Source organism: Bos indicus, chromosome 1, assembly GCF_029378745.1.
Source record: "Bos indicus isolate NIAB-ARS_2022 breed Sahiwal x Tharparkar chromosome 1, NIAB-ARS_B.indTharparkar_mat_pri_1.0, whole genome shotgun sequence".
NCBI lineage: Eukaryota > Metazoa > Chordata > Mammalia > Artiodactyla > Bovidae > Bos > Bos indicus.
The window spans coordinates 46,013,531-46,036,641 of record NC_091760.1 but is presented as its reverse complement, the minus strand read 5'-3'; the positions used below and the strand labels follow the sequence as shown (position 1 = coordinate 46,036,641).

Genomic DNA, 23,111 nt, shown 5'->3' with positions numbered 1-23,111 from the left:
CAGGCATGTGGTGGAGGTGGCAGAGGTGGGGTGGGGAGTTGCCTAGAACAGACTGTCCTACTTCTTAGTGGTCCAAGCATGGCTACTGATGATGCTACATTAGGATGGACCCATCCAGCCAATTGAAAGAGGATTTTGAGAACTTGATTCAGGAGCTTAGATTTGAAAGACGTCAACAGTCTTTGATTTCCATTTTTTTCCGGGCTTAGGCCAGAAAGATGCTCTACCAAATATTACAGACTGAGTGACCACCATATCCTGCTCTTTTATGTGTCATGATTTGAACAGAGATCTCTGACTCTTTCCATAGCTGAGCTCTTGGCAGGACAAACACCATCCACTTCCATGATTAATTTTTATATCTATTTCAAATGTACACACCATCTATTATATCCATGTTAATCTAAACATAGGATGTGCTCCTTTTCAGCTTTCACTGAAGTACAGGTTGATCAGATTACTTTAAAGACAGTTTTTTTTCTCATTTTATATTAGGTAAATGCCTGAAAATATTTTCTAGTGCAGAGTTTTCCATATTGGTTAGAATCCATTAGTTAAAACCTAGGAGAATTTCATGTTGACTCAAGATAGTTCAAGGCTAAGCCTAAGACTGACCATAACTATTGCTTGGCCGAAGAACAGTCATCTGCTCTTTCTGTTATTTTTTGTTTGTTTGTGGAAGGAATGATACACAGCAAATCTTGATGGGGTGCAAATGTTCTAACTTTTCATATATTTTTAAATCTCTTTGCTTTACTGTATTATCTTTTGGTCAGTTCCTGCTTCAACCCTTGAACCTGTCACTCTTAGAACAGAGGCCCCCGGAACAACATTAGGTAATGATACACCGTGTTTTCAACAAGCCTTATGCTGCTTATTGTTGGGCTCAGAGTTTCATCTTGCTCCGTGTGACAGTAGTTTTATTCTTTGTGGCCATTTATCTACATTCTTCTTAAAATTATGAAAACTCTTAAATTATCCGTTGTTTTTAATAGAATTAGCCATAGGTGAGCCTACTTTAAGATATTTGCTGGGTAACCTGTTTGAAATTGTGTCATTCTGTGTTTTGTTCAAGTGGTGCTTGTGGTTAAAAACTGGTTTTCAAACACATCACAGATCTGTTTCTTGTCTAGACAGATAAAGCCATCAACAACTACTCTCACAGGGCCAAGAGGATCCATTCTTGGCACATCTACATTTCTACCCTTTTTATATTTCCTTAGTATTTTGTTGTTTTGTTTCCATTTAGGTAGTAATGTGTTCTTATTTTAATAGTTACATAGAACATGTACCAGAGATTGAAAGATTAAATTATAAACCTCACATTTAGTTTGACTGTCCTTCATTATCTATTGAAATTTAGCAACAGTCCTTAACCTTTTTGTTGCCCAACCACACTGCTCTATGAGAGTTTGATTATAATTACTAATCTTTATTTCTTATATTAAGACTGATTTTTGTCTTCAAAAAAATCTTCTATGATAAAAGAAGATACAAAAGGAATTTATGTATGTGACAAAAATCTCAAACTAAAAAGGTAAATATCTAATAATATCAAATAAGATGTAGAAAATCTAGAGTCATGTTTTTGCTTCCCATAGGTTCCAGAACCCTGGGTAATGTTGTTATGTAATAACACAAGAATTTCTTCCTTCAGCTTCTAAAACATCACAACAGACAATTCATCCACATCCCAGACCAAAAACCACACCAAGTGCTGAAGCACCTGAGTCAAAACCAGGTAAAAATTTTCATGGCTTAGAGTTCCAACAACCTAACCCAACAGGGTGACGAGTAATCTTAGTTGTTGGGAGTAACCAGTATGCCGCCAGAGACTAAAGATACAACTCAGTATTGAGTTGCAGTTCCTACTCTAGAGTTGGCAAGAAATGCACAGTAGGGGGAGATTTGTATGGCAGCCTAATGCCTCATACTTCCTCTGTAAAAATCTCTGTTGCTGTGCATTTTATTAACTGCCACTTATCTTGTGAAAATAAAGCTTGTCTAGAAAAATTAGGCATATTCAGTTCAAATTGATAAACACTAAGTGGTCAGGAAGATCCCCTGGAGAAGGCAGTGGCACCCCACTCCAGTATTTGTGCCTGGAGAATCCCATGGACGGAGGAGCCTGGTGGGCTACAGTCCACAGGGTCGCAAAGAGTCGGACACGACTGAGCGACTTCACTTTCACTTTCAAGTGCCTTCAGTAGCCTCCCAAGGTGCTATTGTATCAGATGTGGAAGATGTGTTTTTAGTCCTAAAACCTGAAAGACAGTTAAAAACAAAAGCCTTTACTTGGTAAATAAAATAGAAGATGGCAATATACACATCTATGAAAATATAAGATTGATATTTGTATGCTATCAACAAGATGTGCTAGGTACATAAATCTTCGGGTCAGGGAAAGATAAATTTAGAAAGAATGAAGCCTTACTTATTTGACTAAGTATAAACATAATGCTAGATTTCTGATTTATATTCACTTAAAACTTTGATATAGCTCCCTTTACTCTGGAATCTAGTATTACTAACTAGATTACTGCTTAAAGTCTAGAGAGCTTATTGTTTTAGTGATTTTACAAAATTTGAGGCTTGAAACTTCTAATCCAATTCTGAGAATATAAAGAAATACTATGATACTATGTTCTTTAAAAAAAACAACAGGAAATTAGAACTGATTCAAATGTATTCTTTTTAATGGCTGAGTAATACTCCATTGTGTATATATACCACAGCTTTCTTAGCCATTCATCTGCTGATGGGCATCTAGGTTGCTTCCATGTCCTGGCTATTATAAACAGTGCTGCGATGAACATTGGGATACACGTGTCTCTTTCCCTTCTGGTTTCCTCAGTGTATGCCCAGCAGTGGGACTGCTGGATCATAAGGCAGTTCTATTTCCAGTTTTTTAAGGAATCTCCACACTGTTCTCCATAGTGGCTGTATGTGATGCAATATTATTAACTGAAGTACAGATTTTGTTCCAGTTTCACAAAATTTTATGCTAGTGTCCAGTATTTGTTTTCATACCTTATTCAGCTTTCCACATTGTATTTAGTTGCATTGAGCAGCTTCAGCTGCGTGCAACAAATTCTGATAAATTCTCTTTTCATTCTTATTCTGTTAAAAACGTTTTCTACTTTTCCTTGTTATGGCTTCTTAGATACAGCCATCATTTTTAAGTAGACATTTAATTTCCAAATATTTGGAGCTTTTAAAGTATGTTTGATATAAATTTCTCATTTTGATATTAATTTCTAATTCAAATACATTCTTTTCTGCAAAAAAATAAAAAGTGGTGATACTTGTTGCCTTGAGCTTAACAATCATATATTGATATATATGTATATACATTAGCAATCATTATGTGTGTATATTATGAAAGAAAGAAAGTGAAATCACTAAGTCGTGTCCAACTCTTTGTGACCCCATGGACTGTAGCCCATCAGGCTCCTCTGTCCATGGGATTTTCCAGGCAAGAGTACTGGAGTGGGTTGCCATTTCCTTCTCCAGGGGATCTTCCTGACCCAGGGATCGAACCCGGGTCTCCCACATAATATGTATATATTACAAATAATTTTAAAAATATATATAGTCAATGTTATAAAGTTTTTCATGTCAGTTTCTACCATTTATATTATCCATATTATATTTTGATATATATTATATATGATCTATAAATATGTTTTGTTACTGTTCTTTTTATTATGAAAATAGCAAATATAGGAAAAAATGCATGAATCATATGCATTTACTAATGATTATAAAAGTTATATGTACAATTTAATAAATAATTAAAATAGAAAAAGTAAAAACAAGAGGTAACCTTTTTGCTTTAAGAAAGCATTCATTAGAGAGGAAAAAAGAACAGCAGAAAGGAGGGTCAAAGACAAAGTGAAAAAGTACATGATGGGAAAATTCAAATGTCTGTAATGACCAAGTGTATATTGTAAACGAGCAAAAAGGACTAAAAATGAGACAGTATAGGAGTAGAGACTGGGGCAAACAGGAAAATTCCTTCCTCATCCACACAGTTCACCTATGACTTAGTTTTGCTAATTATTGCCATGCAGACTATTTCTAGACTTTCCAATTTTTTTAGGGTGTTTCCAAAATTTTAGTTTATTCAGTAAAATATCCCAGTTTTCAAACATCACATAGGTCAGGCAAAGCACTTTTACTCATCAGATTTAGACTGTGCACTGTTGATGTGTAACTATCTCATTCTTTTACAAATGAAATTTAGGGACTTGTGATTGTGGAAAACAGCAATTACATTGTGAGCTGAAGGTTGAAATCTGATTGTGGGGAACTTCATATTAAAAGCCTTAACTATTTTCCTCTGCAGTTTACAGAGAGGTTAATAAAAGATTTATGTGGATTTAAAAATTACATAAAAATTTATTTTAGTTATTCCAAAATTTATTCTGGTTTCGAAAGTTTCCAAGCAGTCACTGTTTCTTCTCTATTGGACAAAGAAAAAGATTGTCTCAGTATTGCTGATTTTGTGGGATAACAATAGTTCAGGGGCATTGACAATGAAAGCTGGAATGTGCCCAAAATAAAGAAAGAAAGAAAGTAGAGCCTTGAAATCATCGTGGGACATAGATGAGTAGAAAGATGGAAAAGAATTAAATCAGGAAGAGTGGATATAGGTAAAGACCAACCAAAGGAGAAAGTCTAATATAATACAAAGGATATCTGATTTCAAGGTGGTACTCAAAGTTTTTCTAGATCTTGGTTGGTCCACATCGGACTCCCAAGGTAGAGATCTTTAGGCACCTGATGAAGCCATTGAGATTTGATCAAGTATTTATCAACAAGTTCCTCTTTGTTCATGAAGACATGTTCTTTCTTTGCTTAATATGGAGAGATACCAATCTGATTCATCATGCTGAGGCCTCAGTCTCTTTCCCAAGATAGGTCCTTACCAATACCCAAACATCATACTTTGGCTTATTAATTTAGAATCAGATAATAAAAGGAGGAATAAGAGAATAGGTACCTGACTTAAGTATGGCCAATTTTTAGAAAACCAATTGTTTACCCTTCTAGTTTAAGAGTTTTTAAAACTTGCCATGTTATACTAGGAAGATCCTTTTCACAGTAAATGTTTTAAGTTTTCTTTTATTTAAAACAATCATTTGGTTTATTTTTTAATACTTTTGGTCAGTGCCTACTGCAGACTTTGAACCTGTTACATTCAGAACTGATGCTTGGGTAACAACAAAAGGTAATAACACGTGATCCTCAGTAAGTGCATTCGCTTCTCATTGTCAAACTTGTTCCGTCAACATCACAGCTACAGGTTCTTTTGCTTCATAAAGCTATATCATCATCCTCTATTATCACGCCATGATATTCTTCATCCTAAAAGTACTGAAGACTCTGACTCTTAAAACAAGTTAATCCTTTGTTTCTAAGAGAGCTATGCATGAACCTAACTCAGATCAATTGTTATACATATAACCATCTGAAATTGTTCTTGCCTTTGCATATGTTTTTTAACCAATGTTTTGTTTAAGTTGAGTTTAAAAAGCAATTCTTGTAACCCTAACAAAAGTTAGAAAAGGGGGTTCTTTGTGGATCTAAAAGTCTTTTTTTTTTTTTAAGCTATCTGCGACTGAACTGAATTGAACTGAACTGATATGATATTTGTTCTTTAACTGAAAAGTTAATGACATGGTCTTATTTTAGGAAACCATTGAAGAGTTTGTACCATCACCACCATCATAATATTTTACCAATCATTCTTTTCCTTTTTAATTCAAAAGAGAGTTCTTTGAATGATTCTTCTTTTTAAATGAATAACTTACTTTCATATATGACTTATTCCCAGTAAACTTCCACATGTAAAAAAAAAAAAACTATTATAATAAGGGTGAAAGCTTCAAATTAAAAAGTTTAAAAGACGCACTTCCTAAAATATGAGGAAATCTAGTAAGTTTTAGGAAATCTGGAGACGTGTGTTCTGCTACCCATAGCTGCTGAACTACGAACTCTGAAGTAACTGAAGGTTTTCTTTCTTCAGCTCCTAAAACATCAAAACGGACCCGTCGTCCGCGTCCCAAACTTAAAACTACAACAACTCCTGAGGCACCTCAAACCAAACCGGGTAAATGTGGGTTTCTCATTTAAGGACTGAGTCCTCGTGGCTCTGGAGAGTCTGGGATTGATCCAGCAGTGGGAATGGTAGTCCATGTGATCCCTGCGTGGGTAAAGGCACGAAATGGCCTGCTGCTGCTTCCCCCTGTCGAGTTAGCAAAGGAAAACGTGATGAGGGGGTGGCAGGGACTCATGCGATAGCTGATTACTCTGCTTTCTACGTAAGGATCTACTCTTTTATGTACTATGTCCTTTATTTGCGTTTTCTTATTCCATTCCCTTCTTCACTTAAAGACAAAATGTCTTAAACCAATCTTTTTTTTTTTTTTTCAAGAAACAAACATGAAGTAACTTACCTGTCCCCACAGCCCATCAACAGTTGTGAGGATATCAGAGAAGGCAGCGACTTCTTACTTCTCAGTCTGGAGTAGAGTCAAATTCAGAACCTGCCTCAGTGTGAAACATTGAAAGATTGAACCTAGGCAGTATATCTGTGCAAACAGAGTTCTTTTATGCAAGGGTTCTAAACATCTCTCAGCTGAAAGAGAGAAAAGTCTGTGAAGGACAGAAGTAAGAAGTCTTAAAATCATGGAGACTGACAGACAAAAAGAAAGGGGAAGAGACCAACCAGCGAGCACAGACTTCTGAGTGAAGGGAGGTTCTGCTTCTCAGTGGTAATGAAGAGTACTGTGTTTGGAAGGGCCCATAAGAGTAGTTGAAGAAATTCCTTGAAAGTATGACTCAGAAGTTTGAATCTGACCCAAAAGTATCAGTGGTCTCTCCTGCAATGGTCTCTTCCCCCTATACAGGGTACAGCCTGTGATTAGAACAGAGCACGTTAAGTGCTCTAGTGGGCACCACACGCTATTTGTTCTTATATCCTGATTTATTGAGTGCTTTTGCCTCAAACAAGGTCTCAGCCTACTTCCAAATAGGTCTTCTCAACAAGATCTGTATGCTTCACTTGGCTTAATTCTGTTCCATGTCTATAAATACAAAATCTACTTACTGAATACATGCTTATATAGACATGCTATTTTCTTCCAATTTTATTGAGAGAAAATTGACATACAGCACTGTATAAGTTTAAGGCATACAGCATAATGATTTGACTTGCATGTGTCATGAGATGATTCCCACGGTAGCTTTAGTTGTTTAGTTTAATCCATCACCTCATATAGATAGATGAAAGCAGTAGGAAAATATTTTTCCTTATGGTGAGAACTTAGACATATTGTTTTCTTAAAGCTTCCACAGAAAAGTCAACAGTTGTCAGAACAGTTACATAAGTATATATTTGGTAAACTGTTTGGGTAATTTTCCTAGATCAGTGTTCTACAATGATTGGAATTAGGTACTTAGATACCTAGGAGAAACTCATGTTGACTTTATGAAGATATTTACCAGATTGTGTATGCTATGGCTGTCTCATAAAAGAATATCTACCTGGCTTTAGGTGACCAAATCATTAAATAGGAAGTATGTGATTTCAAAAAAATTTTCAAATTGTTATGTACCTACTGAAGCAATATTATACTGGTAAGATTTAATTTGCTGACTTTTCACAAGTGTTTGTTTCATTGTTTTTTGACTAGTTCCTACTACAGATCTTGAACCTGGTACTCTTAGAACTGAAGCTCCAGAAATCGTGGGTAATGAGCATGTGTGTCCTTCAAATGGTGCTCTTCCTGTTCATTGTCATACCATTATAGCCACAGGTTCTCCTGCATCTTAAACCATTTCTAACCCCTCTGTTGTCATCCTATTACAATCTTTATCATGTAAGTATGCTAAGCTCTATGTCATCTGTTGAATCTAAGAGAACTGTGTATATACTAATTTCAGGATGTCGGACTGCTGTGTATCTACTCGACTTTGTCATGTGATCATGCACATTTAGTTAAAGTGTTGACTATTAAGCTTTCTTTCAAACACGAATTCCCATTTATCTCTTATTCTTCTCACTTGCTTTTTCCTCATCAATTGTAGAAATGCCATGTTTTTATTGTGTTACTTTTTATTGAATTAGGATCTGTGTGATTGTACTGGTGAATCTATTGTTTCAAGGCATAATGCTTTTAGATAATGGTCGAATTTTTGAACATGCCTAAATCTTAAAAGTTTAAATGATGGGCTTTTATGATAGAATAGGCTGATTATTTCTCCTTATTTAACAAGGTTTAAGAGTTTCTTATCTTTTACTGAATGAAGAACCACTTTGAAATTTTGATGAGCATGTCCCATTTTTTACATTGATCCTTATCCTTTTGAATGTGTGAATTCATTATTCTACCCACGATTATTGAAAGAGTGAACAAATTAGTAGACATTTATATGTCAACTTGTATAGAAGTGCAAATAGACTGATAAATGCTTTTTCCAGTAGTTAGAAAAGTCTAACATGTTTATATTCATAAACGTGTAGAAAGCTCATCTAGCAAAGTCTTCCATGCTAGCAAGGGTCAGATAACCAAACATCTAGAGCTTCTTGTTGACCACAGTGATATTGAACAAAGTGCATAACCTGTCTTACGAGGTTAATGGATATTGGCCATAATTTGGTCAGATCTGCAAAGAACAAGTATGTGTCTCTTTTCTCTCTGTCCTGAAGCTTAAAAATTAGCTTCTGAAATTAGTCTTCAAATACATTTTAAAAATCTCTTTGGTTTATTTTATTGTTTTTGGCTAGTTCTTCCTACCATCATTGAACCTGTCACTCATACAACCAAGGCTCCAGAAACAACATTAGGTAATGATATTCTGTGTTCCACAACATTTTTTTCCTGCCCATTATCAACTCATTCTATCATTATCATCCTCATCATCATCACATTATCACTAGCTTCTTAAGACTATCTTGTCATCCTCTGCTGTTCTGCAACTTGATTATCCTTCTCAATAACAGTATTGAAGACTCTAAAAGAAGTTGCCTATTGTTTTAAAAGCTATGCATGGGATTAGGTCAGAGTATTTTTCTACTGTGTAATCTTAATTGAATTTGTATCATGTTCTACTTTTGTCTAAATGGGGCTCATTTTTAAAGCTGAGCTTCAAATGCAGTCAGGAATGTCTGTATCTTCTCTAGATGAACTAAAACATAACAATGTATAGTTCCATGGCTTGGGGGAATATTTACATTTCTTACTGTGAACTACCTATGGTTTGATGATAGTCCTTACCTTTTTTAAAATTAGAGATTTATAAGACTCTTCACTTCTTGACTTAATTTTATGTGTAAGTTTTACCTCAAGACTGTGATAAAATAATGAACAAAATAGGCAAAAACATTTGGATCTTAAAAATATATGCCTTAAATTTCAAGGAAACATATTTTAGAAAATCTAGAACTTTATTTCCAATACCACATTCACTAGAATAATAATAATCCAATAATAATCCAATATTTCTTCCTTCAGCTTATAAAACAACACGAGTTCGTCGTCCACGTCCCAGACCTAAAACCACATCAAGCCCTGAAGCACCTCAGACCAAATTGGGTAAATGTGTTATTCCATGGTTTGAGGGGTAAACCCTAGCAGTCTGTCCATGTGGGGTCCCAAAGCAGTGCCTTTGATGGAAAGTAACAGACTTCATGTTCCCTAAGAGTTGAGGCATTAAAGTATGGTTAGCAGCTGCTTCTTGGATGAGTTCTTGGTCACTTTTATTTGTAGCAATACTGGCATAGTTAGTCATGGTACATCTACAGTTAAACACACATGATCTATTATAGTACATAACCATAGGTTTTTACCCAACTTATAAGAAATGCAACAAATTCCTTTCACATATTTTTAACATATATTGCCTAAACAAATTTTCTAATGCAAGCTTCCATATTAGAATCAGAAAATCAAACACCTAGGTCAGTCTCATGTTGACTATACTAGGATTCATAGCAGAGTTCAAAGGTTGTACCTACTCTCTGTGATGAATTGCTCCTAGCCTCAGAGACTATTTGCTTTCTGTGAATTTACAAAAGTTAAAAAAAGTTGTCATTCGAAACTAATGTTTTGAAAGAAAATGTTTAAGCTTTCTTATGTTCCCCTTGTTGCTTTTGGTTAGTTTCTGCTATAAGCTTTGAACTGGTTATTCATAGCTCTGAAGCTCCAGAAGCAACATTAGGTAATGACTTTTGTGACCTCATTAAAAACCCACCCATCACTATCATGGCCAGAGTTGCTCCTGCTTCCTTTGATTGCTGTTGTAATTCTGTTTCATGCTTCATCTGAGAAGTAGTCAGGATTCTTAATTCAAGAGCTACCTGTTATTTGCAACAGATGTCCCTGGATCCAGGTGAGGAAATCTATCTGCCATGAAATCCCCTTTAGCATTTCATTATGTGATTCAGTGAAGAGTCTGAAGTCCAAATTGTTCCCCTTCTATTTGGTATGTAGATCTGTAAAATGGTAATAATTAAGTACCATGAAATTTCTCTGAACCACTCTCTAAGATTTTTTGTGATATTCTCATTATTCTCTTCCTATTTTAAGGAATGGTTTCCCTATCAGATTATTTTTAAAAGCTTGCTTCTTGGAAGAGTCAGTTCTAGTGAATGTAATTTACAGGCTTAGCCATCATTAATGAACTTGACTATTCCTTACTCTCCACTACAGTTTAGCATTGATTCTTAGTCATTATTAAGTGGGAATCTCTCTGAGGATCTAATTATACATAGTAATATCTATATCTTTAACACATTTTGTTATTGATCTCTGAAAGACCCTCAGTGATAAGGAACAAATTGGATAGTAAAGTGAAATTTTCAAACTTAGGCAGTAAAGCCAAGAAAATCTAATATTTTAGAAAACATTGGCCCACATTCAATGTTGATGGTTTTTAGACCTACAAATACAATAGCAACTCAAAATTTTCTTCCTTTAGTTTCAAAACATGGGGCAGGGGGGGACATCCTTCTTTACAAACTTTAAACTTCTCTAAGCTCCACAGTTGAAACCAAGGAAATCTATGAGTTTTAGTTCAAGAAGTCCTTCCAGCCCATTGCAGTTGGGTCCCAACGTGACAGTGATATGGCTTGCTAACTTGCATTTCCCTCCTCTGTGCTAAGAGAGAAGGTAGCATTTCTACAATAGCACATGGACCAGAATGCTCGTGGTTGGAGGAGATCTATATGGTAGCCAAATGCATAAGAACTGTCTCTGACAAAAGATGCATCTTATTCAATTCTCTTAGCATTCTATTTCATTAATTTCTTTTTCAAATAGCCTTGCTTCTTTGTCTTAGGTAAACAACCATTTCCTTGCCCTCTGTGGTCCCAGCACCATGTTAGTAGTTGAGCAGAGTGGGGTGTGGAACAGAGATAGAGATAAAAAAAAGTAAGGGCATGTTTTACCTCTTAAAGTACAATATAATTGTGAAGAATTGAGTCTTGAATTCTTCTTAGATGAAAGATAACTTGCTTATACAAAAGCAGCTTGTTTGATTAAAAATATAGAAAGAAAACATTTAAAGGAATCAAGGTTCTATGTGGTTTTAGAGGGAATAGTTGAGCTTTGAAATAACTAGGACTTAAATTGGTGGTTGGAATGGTGAGAACAAGAAAATAAAACATTTTGACACATATTGATGGTACCTGAGGGAGTGGTCAAACTGGAACATAGAACAAAATACTCCTAGATGATATTGAATATTTTGTTAATAATATTGTGTTGAAATCAGCTGTAAGAAATTCTTAGAAAGCCCTTGTGGAAATATAGATTCAGATACAATAGTCTTTAAGGACTCTCACTTTTTCAAATAGGCTCTTGCTTTTTCTAAAAGGATGATTAACATCAGGGATCAGTAAATCAGTGATTTTTTTTTTTTTATGTGAAGAATTAGATAGTGAATATTTTAGGCTTTGGAGCCCATTCAATCTCTATTATAACTTTTCAATTCTGCTGTTGTAGCTTGAAGCCATTGAAGTTTTGTTGAAACACAGCCACATGTACAAACTAAGATGATTCAAGGCATATTTGTATATCACTTACATCTTGGCCTTGAGTCATTTTAGTTTGCACGTGTGGCTGTGTTTCAACAAAACTTTATTTGAATTTCATACCATTTTTTACATGTCATAGATTATTACTCTTTTAATTTTTTTCAATCATTTAAAAATGTAAAAGTCACTTAGTTCACAGGTCAGGAAGAGGGATTGAGAAGCGCATAATTTGCCAACCTCTGGTTTCAATAATGCAAACTCTGCATGCCTATTCATAACACTGTGATTCTGAAGGTCTCTGTATTGTTACCTTTATCTAAATTCTATGACATAAATTATCCATAATTAGTTTGACAACTTAGACCCTCTTCTTTCAGCTCTCACTGAACTGCAAACTCTTATTTTGAAGCCAGTGACATCACCAAGCCTAGAAATGACACAGAGTCAACCTGGTAAATAAATTATTTAATCTGCCTGGATACACCATTGAGCCTCAGGGAACACAGCCCAAGTATTGTATTTCCAAACATTGAAAAATGCAAAAGAATATGCATTTAACAACTCTACATATGGTACATGTTCTTTCCATGATTGCAAATAAGTATAAATTAGTAATACATTATTTTCATATTAATTGTTATTCAACTGTATAGAAATACTTACCTTCATTTCATTGGGTTTACTCTGTATCAGAGAATAATCACATATCTGATTAAGTAGTCAACAAAACCACTTAGAAGAGCTGATTCTATTCTTTACCTTTATTTTTCACTAAGTTATAAACTTGTGATTCTCTTTAGTAGTAAGCTAAATTTGTGTTCTGCTATGTGAAAAGAATGCTCACTGAGTTGTGAACATTAAGAAGAAAGAAAGTTCTCACTTCAGTAAAGACAACAAAATTTCACCTTACACAGTATGAACCTAAACATTATTGCCCTTCAAATTAAAAACAAATTTTTAAGATTATGCTTAGTAATGCTGTTGCAACCCTCTGACATTTATTTTGAAGCACCATATCTCTATTTTTTCCTAATGGGATTATAATTTCTTTTCATCCCCTTTGTATATCTCTTAATTAGTTAAATGGCATTTTGATGCTTATGTTGATGGAACAAGGTATGGTTGTTAATGATAACCTACAGTACTTATAAAATTATGAATTCAGTTATTAGGGTTTCTTTTAGTGTTAATAGTACTATTGTTATTACAGTAACAGCTTACATTGAGTACTTTAAAGTACAAGACACGTGTCTAAATACTTTGTGTGAATTTATTCAATGCTTGCAACAAGTCATTCTTGATAAATTGTACCATTTTGTGTTTTTTGCTAGTTTCTGAAGTCCTGGAATCGCTTACATTTAGCACTGAGTCATCAAAGGAAGCTATAGGTAATAATGTTCCCCAGTGGGAAGTCAGGTATACGTGCTTTTGCATCACATTGTGGAAGTCATCTTGGGATGTCCTCATGCTTTGTAACATTTCATGGCTTCTCACATCTTGCCTGTGCTCATCCAGTGAATCTTGACAATTAAATATTATATACAGCACATTGTGCTAGTGCCTGCTGTGTTGCTATGCAAGTTTCACAATTTCCTTACTTAGTTCCCTCTCACTCTGAATGCAAAATTTCACTTTTTAATATTCTGAGCACTCTTTTCATCCAAATATGCACATCCTATTTTTCATTTTCATTTTTAAGATTCATCCTCATGCTTTCAAAGAACTCACTCTATGTCTTTTTCTCACTGGAATCCTTAAACAAAAATATGTAAGGAAATGAAGTTATCTGCTTTGCTCCAGGTGGAAATTGCTGTAGATCCTGCTAGTTCGTGTGTGTGTGTTCCACACTGCACACTGCCTTCATTTCTGCCCTCTTAAATTGTAGCCATCTTCATATTCTACCTAAATGTTATTTATTCTCACAAATCTATCTACTTAGGATAATTAACCTCTGTTTTCAAATTAAAGTGTTCCATTACAGTGGGTACTATGGGCTGCCCACCGCTAACCCACCATTCGGTTTCTTCTCTAGCACCAACTGAAATAGATTATGTCTATTCCACCGCCAAAGCACCACTCAGGCCAGAGGAGCCAGAGACAGAAGGTGGTAAAGGTTTTCATGCTTTGATTCTTTTATTCAAAATATTTTAATTAGTATCTATTACTTTTCATAGAATACTAAAGTCCAAGCTGGGGTACTTGTTCTAAAGTTCAATAGCTTTGAAGAGCCATAGTTTCTAAAATCCTTGAATTCCTAAAATTAAAATGATAGTTGACTCTCTGAATACAGAAATAAACTTCAGTTTCTCTGTGGTATCTAGGTATTGAGGCATAATAACACTTGACAGTTAATGACAGTTAAAACATCAATCTTAGTTGGAGGTTTAGGATTATAGAATAGGATGTCCCTCTCAGATCGCTTTTTTCTTATCCTAACCTGTTGTCCTATCTGTAAAAATGTGATGCAGATTCCCAAGAGAATGAGGTTGATATTCAAGAAAGAGATACTTGACTGCAGCTGAACATCTTACAGTTTTTAAAATTGTTCTCCTTTGTTTTGATACAGTTGTGGGATCTATTACACATGTGTCTGAACCACCTGAGACCACGCTAGGTAATGCTACACCCTGGCAGCTTTTGTCCTCATTGTCACCATCACCAGAAAACCCATGTTCTCCTTCATTGTGAATCCATGTTGCAACATCATTCTTCATCACAGTTCATTTTCTTTCTAGATGCTTCTCTTCATAACCATTGTCCAAAAAAGTGTCTTCTCTCATTCAGCTTTGTATCTAGATCTTGGCCTCTTGCTATTTCAGTCACCAAAACTGTCAAACCTAAAGCATCTTTTTCCTAATGTTGCACATTCTGCCAGTTTGGTATTATGTTGAATATTTCAGATAATATATTTTTGTACAATGATCCACTTGTACCTTCTGCCCTAGCAACACACTTTTCATTAGCAGTCATTTCATTACGTTGATTTACTTGTTTGATTTTCTCTTTGTTAAACAAAATTCAATGCTGCTGAATGGCTTATGCTTTAACAGTTTTTATTACTTTGTTTTATGGTTACTCTTGAACATATCTTTCTAGCATTATTGGGGGAGGTACTAATATGGAGTGATGATTTAAAAATTAAGGATATTGCTTACCTTGAAAGTCTTTTATAACCTGGCATCTCTAAGCAGTTTTTAAACTAAATACATTATTAAGAAGTAGGAGTGGTATTCACTGCAGTTTTTTTTTTTTTCTGTAAAATCTGCTTGTTACCATCGTTTCTGTATTAAAGGTGCATGAAGCACTATAGTAACCCTGGGTACGTTCCTTCAATTACTGTAGAAACATCACCTCTGCCTCCCCAAACTGTAATTCTGCCCAGCCCAGATGAGCCTCAGACCACACTGAGTATTGTTATGTATTTCATGTAGAAGGTGAATGTTCACAGAACTTAAAAGAACAGGAAGATGATAGTTGGGACTATGACTAGCTGTTGGAAGCCGTAATTGCTGCTCACAGTCTCTGATGGGGGATCCGACCTTTCTGATGCCCCGTTCCTCTTTCTATCCATAGTGTGTAGCCAGTCCCGTAGCAGTGTTGTGAATATCATTTAGGATTAACTGAAACACACCTCTCAGCTACTCCGCAAGTCTTTCGTAGAGGAAATAGTAATATTTCTGGGAAAGAACATTTATATTCTATTTTAAAACATAAATATCCCAATTTTAAATGCTTTATCACCTTACTACTTTCTTCTGCTCCTTCCTGTGGCAGCTTGGCCACTTCACTGGATACAAATAAGAGAAACTGAAATCACACCAGTTAGTTGGCAAGTCATAAAGGTTTCCTTGATGGGATTTGAAACGTAGGAAAACACAACATCAATGCAGATGTACTTCTTCTTACAAGGAAAAAAGTCTCAGTGTCTACAGGCTCTCTCAGACCAGCAGTTTATCATATATAAGCTCAAACTTGTATTTTGATGGCCATGAAACTATTTTATATGACTCTATTTCCAAATGAGAAATGGATATTAAATTTATTCATTGAGATATGGATATGAATTTTATTTGTTCATTAATTTATTAATTATTCCTATGGATATTAATTTTATTCATTAATTTCATTCATTCAATTAATTTTATTCATTGATATTAATTCATTAATTTTATTCATTTATTCAAAAAAGTCTTTCAGTGTCTATAGGCTGTCTCAGAACAGCAGTTTATCATATATGAGCTCAAACTTGTATTTTGATGGCCACAAAACTATTTTATATGGCTCTATTTCCAAAGGAGATATGGATATTAATTTTATTCAATAATTCATTCATTATCAATTTTATTCATTGTCCATATAAACTATTTTATATGGCCCTATTTCCAAAGGAGATATGGATATTAATTTTATTCATATAATTATTCATTAATTTTATTCATATAATTATTCATTAATTTTATTCCTTGTCAGAATACCCCATTAAACTTTGCCTATTAAACTCTACAGTTTAATTTTACCAAAATTCCACGCTGACTGTATTAACTGGATCTGTGTCTGTTATCTCTAAAATTTTCAAGTTTTTTTAATAGCTGTGGTTATTAATATTATTGAAATATTTAATTGCAGATACCACCAGTGATACCAATCTCATTCTGAGTTATTTTTTATAGAATTGCTTCATAACATGCCTTTACCTACAGATGGTCTCTTATACCCCAAGGATGCAAATGACCTATCAGTATGAACCTCAACAAGCAAAGCAATTCAGAGTCACAGTATCACAAGACTAAGAAAACTGTACAAGTATTGAATTGTAGGGTTGGAAGTGTTCTTAAAAATCCTTTACTTTTGATGAAGAACCCGAGGTTGTAGACCAAGTAGTAGACTCAGTGATCAGTGAGTTCTTAATCTCTGGCTCCTAAACCAGTATAATTTCCAACATATCTTGTTCCTCTTTCTACAGGCGAGAAGATTCCACTGAAATCATTGCATGCTTTGTATATTTTAATTATCAGGAAGAAGTCTCTACAGACTCAATTTCTTTTATCTAATAACTCTTATTTTCAGCAAGCTTTTCTTAAGGGTCTGAAACTCCATGACCTTGGAAACCATCTGTTTCTTCTTGTTTCTCTTTATCTCAGACACACTTAATCCAACCGAACAGGTGTTTCCACAAGCTGTGACCTTGCATTTGATCATTATTTTCCTCTAGCAGGATAAACCTTTAATTTTTTTAGTGAAGAAATTGTCTTTTACACTGAATGTCCCAGAACTCTTTTGAGAATTGCCCAGCAAAAGGATAACTTCCTTCAATAATGTATCCTTTCGATTTCTGTTCAATTTTTCCTCCCCAATATGACCAATAAAAATTATGTTCTGTTTAACAAAATTAATTTTTTTCCATAACTCTCTTATTAAGACATATTCACCTTCTAGGTATATTTGGAATGTAACGTGTTTTTATTTAGAAGAAATTGTGTCTCTTTGTACTTAAAATATTATACTGGGATACTCTGATAATGCGATGTGAACTTTTAATAAGGATGAATTATTTTATCATGAAATTTATTTTTAGCCTATTTAATAGGTATTTGAAGAAGATAATCCTAAAATTTCAACAGTTTCATTTGCCAGCTGAGTATCTTAGATATTAGTTAATGTGCCTTCTTGTTTTGTTTTCTATTATAAGAAAATGATCTTCTTATATTCTATTGCTCTTTGCCAGCTTTAATTATGTTAATTGCTGTATATTTACATCTTCAGTCACTCAACAAACTCTTTGCGCTCCTAGAAGGTTAGGTACTGTTATTCTTGAGAAGCTCAAGAGCTCCGAATCTGTATCCTCTCTTTTAGCTTCCAAGCAGATACCACGAACTCCTCCCAAACCAAAAACATCTCCACATCCAAGAATCCCACAAACACAATCAGGTAAATGTTTATTTTATATTCTGGCCTGAAAAGTTTGATGTTTGCAGAGTTACTCTGTTGAATTATAGCAAGTTAGGTTTTTAACCCTTATAAAATAAGTCTTTCTTTGAAACCTAATAAATATTTATATTTAGACTTTATCAAAAAGTATAGTATTAAAGTGGCTTATTCCAAAAAGCTTCCCTACTCTTATGGTATTTGAAAAGGGGATAGAGAAATATGAAATTTCTTTAAAAAATAGCCTGCCTACTCCTTTTGCTTCTCCTAGTTTGAGAAACCCTTCCATGATCCTTGCATGTCCTTTACCCACCAGTCCTCTAATTATTTTTTGGCCTTTCAGTCAACTTTATTTAACATTAGGTCTTGAAGATTTTTAATATGTATCTTCTCCTATAATATTTACCTAATATTGCTTTGGTTGTTTTGCTATGAGTTTTGGAAAGAGCTAAACAAGAATCATTATAAGCTATTTTTTTAATAGTATGGAGGTTGTTACTTGAATGATTAACCCTGACTTCTCAACCAAGATCTTGTTCATTTCCTCTGACTGCCTTGGCAGATCTCCATTTCAGGCTACCATAAACCTGACATACCTCAAAGAAAGCTCATATTTCCCTCCTTTTGGTTTCTCATTTGTATCAGTTGCAGATTCTCAGCATTTTACATCAGTTTTTATTCTTGTCCTCATCCAGCCTCTGGACTCCATCAGTTTTTCCGGACATTTCCAGCATTGATGCCTACCCCGTCATGCCTAGTCGGCTGTCATTAGTCCTCCTGCCACTCTTCCCTACTAATTTAAAATTGCATCACCCCTTGATCCTTAAGTGGCTGATTAACTAGTTCACTTCATCAGTTAGCCACTCAACAAATACTTATTGCATGCTGACTGCGTGCCAGCCAATGTGCTACACCCTGGGAATGTGAAACAAAATTTCGGCCTTCTGTGGTCAAGGTGGTTGCAGTCTAGCCAATCATCTATATTTAAATGTGTTTACACATGGCCCATTTCCAAAAAGTATATGAAGTGCACCTACCCAGTGTACTGGAAAGGAACCCTCACTATCACCCATGATCTGGGGAAAGGAAAATGTTATAGCAGCATCAAAATTATGCTTGATCCAGGTAATAGCTCTGAATTACCACCACAGATTCTTTAATCACATCTCAGTATCCCTACTGAAAGAAAAAAAAAAAAGAGCTGTTAGATTCGGGAATGATCTTGAATACCTGAGAGATGTTAACATTTTCTATTGTATTTCTGAGAGAAATTTTGCCCATTATTTTTTCTTTAAAGGAAGACTCCTTAAAAGAAAGTCCTGGGTACCACATCTAGCTAATGATTTTCAATCTGCTTTAATGTATTTTAAAATGTGTTTTTATTTAATTACTAAAACTTTGCTAAAAAATAATATGGGTGTGATACATAAGTATATGAAGGTATCAAGGCAACAATCATCTGAAAGAATAAGAAATTTTAAAATAACTTTTTAAAATAAATTTGAAATGTTAATATATAAGAAATGCAGGGAAAAATAATTGGAATTAGTGAATAAGTAAAAATTAATAGAATAAGAATTTTAAAAGCAAGCATATTAAATTTGTGGGTAGGAAACTAAAATCTAATTTTAAGAAATCAACAGATAAAATCATGAAAGGAACTCTCAACCTTTTATGTGAATATAAAGAATAGAATAAATGTAGCAGGAAAAGGAGAAATGGAAAGAAATAAGAAAGCATAAAACAATGAATGCTGGAAAGTAAGAGAACAGATGAAAAATAAGATGTGTTGGAAGTTAAAACATTGAGGCTGTAAAGCCCTGGTTAGCAACATTATAAAAAGTAAAGGAGATTAGAACTAAGAAGGAAGGCATTCATAATTTCATCTTTTTGAGCTGTACTCTATACTTACAAAAATCAATATAGTAAATCAGGACCTTACTCTAGTTTCTGATTATGACACTCTAAGTTTCAACCTTGTTTGATTTTGATTTAGACCTTTAGCTAACCTTTCTTGACAAGATAAGCAACTTTAGAATGGATAGATGCATACACTCAGTGGTTCCACTCAAACTCTGAAACCCTGGAGTGGCTGCAGATTGTAGCAAGAGAGCATCCTGATTCTGTCCCAACCGAGCAAACTCCAGTCCATCAGCATCTCCCCTGGAAAGTAACTGCCATCCAAATACTTCCAACTTTGTCAGGGTGGCCTAATATAAGGGGACGATTTGGAAAATTGTTCATGCCACGTATTCCTCTTAAAAGTGGGTGAAATTAGGATCTGTCTTACCCAGGAGAATATGAACTTTACTTAATAGATCCCAGCAATACTCTAGGTTTTTATAGTCTTTCAAGGATATTTCGTATGTATATAGGTGTATCACTCAATAGTTCAAAGACAAATGTTTAAACTCTCACAGTACTTCCCCCCTTACATCTGGCTAGCTGTTGCAAAAGGCCATTTGAATGCGAGAATGTTCTGTTCATATGTACAACACCAAATGCAAACTGTTATTGTTGGGCTATAAGCCATTATCCAACATAGCATGTACAACCTAGAGAGCAACGCAGTTGTTAATCTATCACTATTTTCAGAATGAAATTCTGTAATTGGGCATGCTGCCTTATTTATATTTAAATTATGTTGATAAATTAGATAGAAAATTTTAAATTTACTATATTTGGCATTTGAGGACATATTGGGATCAAAAATTTGGAAGAAATCATCAAGAATATTTTATCATTAAATATAGGTTTGATTTTAGATTCCTATGTTCATAAGTAACAGTGAACAATCCTGTTATTAATAATTATATATCTAGAAATCTTATAACCATCAAAATTGCTCCTAATTTTTGAGGGGACAAGCAATGTGAAAAGCAAAATATACTCAGATCTTTCAATGTCAAATTTGTAAAGTTTCTCCAAAAGTGGAAAGAAATGTTTATAGGAGTATAGCTTTCACATCATTTTGACATTCACACTTAATTCTCACGGTCACGCTTTGAGTTAGGACAGGTTTATTATGTCTACCTAAAAAATGAGGAGCAAGTTAAAAATGTGACCTGCAGAGCTGGGATATAGGAAACCCGAGTTGGGACCTAGCGATCATGTCTGGACCTGGGGTTCAGTTCAAGCCTTGGCTCTGGTGCTTAATGATCATGTGACTCCAGGCAATAGTCTCCAACATTGCTTCAAAGTGAAGCTGATCATTCCTTCCTCTCAGCATTATGGTGAGAATCAAAGGGCATAATCTTTATGAAAGCATTTTTGAAGTTGTAAAATGAACTATATAAATAAGGTAGGCCTTTCTTTCCCCACTGCCCCCAGGACTAAAACAAAACAAAAATCTATTACATTAGCACCTTGTTACTCCAAAGGAACAGCTGTGGAAAGACGGTTTGAGTTTGTAAACATGTCATTTAAAGGTTTATTTAGAGCCTAAGAATTGCCGGAGGCACAGAACATGAGCCCAAACACATTCCCTTCCATTGCCGATTCTCTTTCTGCTGTTGCTGACCTGACTTTCAGTTGCTTTCATACATGCTTTTGGAGGTCCCACTTTGACTTTACTGAACTCATTCTTCAGAGAAAGGCATGAGGATGGGTTTAAGAAGTCAAGCAAACATCCAGAGAAGAGTACTCTTAGATTAATTTAATTGCTATCTCTTCTGAAAAGTTTCCAATATTTCTTCATCCTACCTTTATGCTTAGTCAAATTTTGCTGTTTCTCAGATTTCATTTTTCTTAAAAGTATTTGAAATTCTAACTGATTTACTTTTAGAGCTTAAGGTTTATTTTTCCATATAACTCCTATTTCAATACTTTTTTAAAAGCAATAATCAGGTTTATGCTTTGTCAGATCTTACGTGCTAAGCATGACTGGGAGATGCTGAAACCAAATGACTCATGGTCCAAGCTCTCTCTTTCAGCTCCTAAGGTATTCCAGCGTGTTACTTTGAAGCCAAAGACATCGCCAAGTCCAGAAGTGTCCTATACGCCACCTGGTAAATGCTTTATTTCATGTTTAAGTCAAATGCATTCTACTGTCACATTCTACAGCGATGAAACATGAGGAAGGATGGGTATGAGGTCCATATTTCATTTATGTTCAGATACCATGCTGTGTCGTGCATGATATAATCATTTCAAAGTGTTTATAAAAGTTACATGTGTGCTCCATTATTTATGTAAACATTGATATAATCCAAAGGCAGAGAATTATGCCAAGGGTAGAAGACTTCTCTTTTTTTCTGACTTATAAAAAATAACCTTCTAGAATTAAGGATAGAATGCTTTTTTCTTTTCTGACTTCTAAAATATAACCTACTAATGTTAACTATGCGATGCTCACGTTTCACCAAAATAAGATAAAGAATTGGGATTTTTCCACAAAAATTATAAAATGATGTTTTGCAAATGGAGGAAATTATGTTTAGCCATTTTCTTGGGTTCAGAAATTTTACACTAAGTTCAGCACTGAGGATTTTTTTTTTCCTTTGTTTGAGGTTTTAATTCTACTTTCCCAGTTCATGGAGCAGTTGCTTAAGAAATTTGTTTCACTAAATGATTTCTTTAGCTACAGATCTATTTATTGCCTATCATTTGAGAAGGCTTTTTGCCTGTTTAGAGGGGGGATTATGTTGCATTTGTGGGAGAAGTCAAGGTGGGACTGCAAGGACCCAGACATTTCTCTAGATCCTCAAGTGATCATAAGAAGCCTCTGTTGGCTTCACTAAGTAGTTCATTATTGGTTCACTAATAAGCCAAGCCAAACTTGTAGCCAGAGTATCTGAGAAATACTACAGGTTTTGCCCCCTTAAAAAAAAAAAAAAAGTTCAATTATTATAAATTCTTAGGTGGTCCTAGAAGATTATAGAACATTCCTAAAACCAAAGCTTTTCTGAGCTGTAGCTTGGACGGATGGCATTTTGGAAGCAAGTGAATTCACTTGCTATCATGGTTTCCTGGTTATGTGGGTGGAGAATGTTTCTGCTGCTGTGGGGTGATTAGGTGGTTGCAGGTGGTAATAGTCCACAAAGAGCCTTTTTGCCCTGAAGTCCAGAACGTAAATTTGTACTGCTAACAGCAAAAGTCATATTATAAACACCAATAAGAAAAAAGCTTATCTTCCCACTGGCAA

At 34.7% G+C, this 23,111-nt stretch overlaps 1 protein-coding gene across 20 annotated transcripts in view; it reads left to right on the top strand.

The window, feature by feature from the left end:
* The window catches only part of ABI3BP (ABI family member 3 binding protein), a 293,142-nt gene that overhangs the window by 186,045 nt on the left and 83,986 nt on the right, over positions 1-23,111 (top strand). For 14 of the 20 annotated variants that reach the window (XM_070787117.1, XM_070787118.1, XM_070787123.1 and 11 more), the window contains 13 exons: positions 777-836; positions 1,658-1,741; positions 5,174-5,233; positions 6,032-6,115; positions 7,701-7,757; positions 8,795-8,854; positions 9,522-9,602; positions 12,421-12,495; positions 13,375-13,431; positions 14,076-14,156; positions 14,610-14,657; positions 17,897-17,971; positions 21,901-21,975. In XM_070787117.1, the coding sequence (XP_070643218.1) occupies positions 777-836; positions 1,658-1,741; positions 5,174-5,233; positions 6,032-6,115; positions 7,701-7,757; positions 8,795-8,854; positions 9,522-9,602; positions 12,421-12,495; positions 13,375-13,431; positions 14,076-14,156; positions 14,610-14,657; positions 17,897-17,971; positions 21,901-21,975 (897 nt within the window). The remainder of the gene's footprint in view (positions 1-776; positions 837-1,657; positions 1,742-5,173; positions 5,234-6,031; positions 6,116-7,700; positions 7,758-8,794; positions 8,855-9,521; positions 9,603-12,420; positions 12,496-13,374; positions 13,432-14,075; positions 14,157-14,609; positions 14,658-17,896; positions 17,972-21,900; positions 21,976-23,111) is intronic. The other 6 variants (XM_019970649.2, XM_070787116.1, XM_070787121.1 and 3 more) reach the window with 6 other exon arrangements.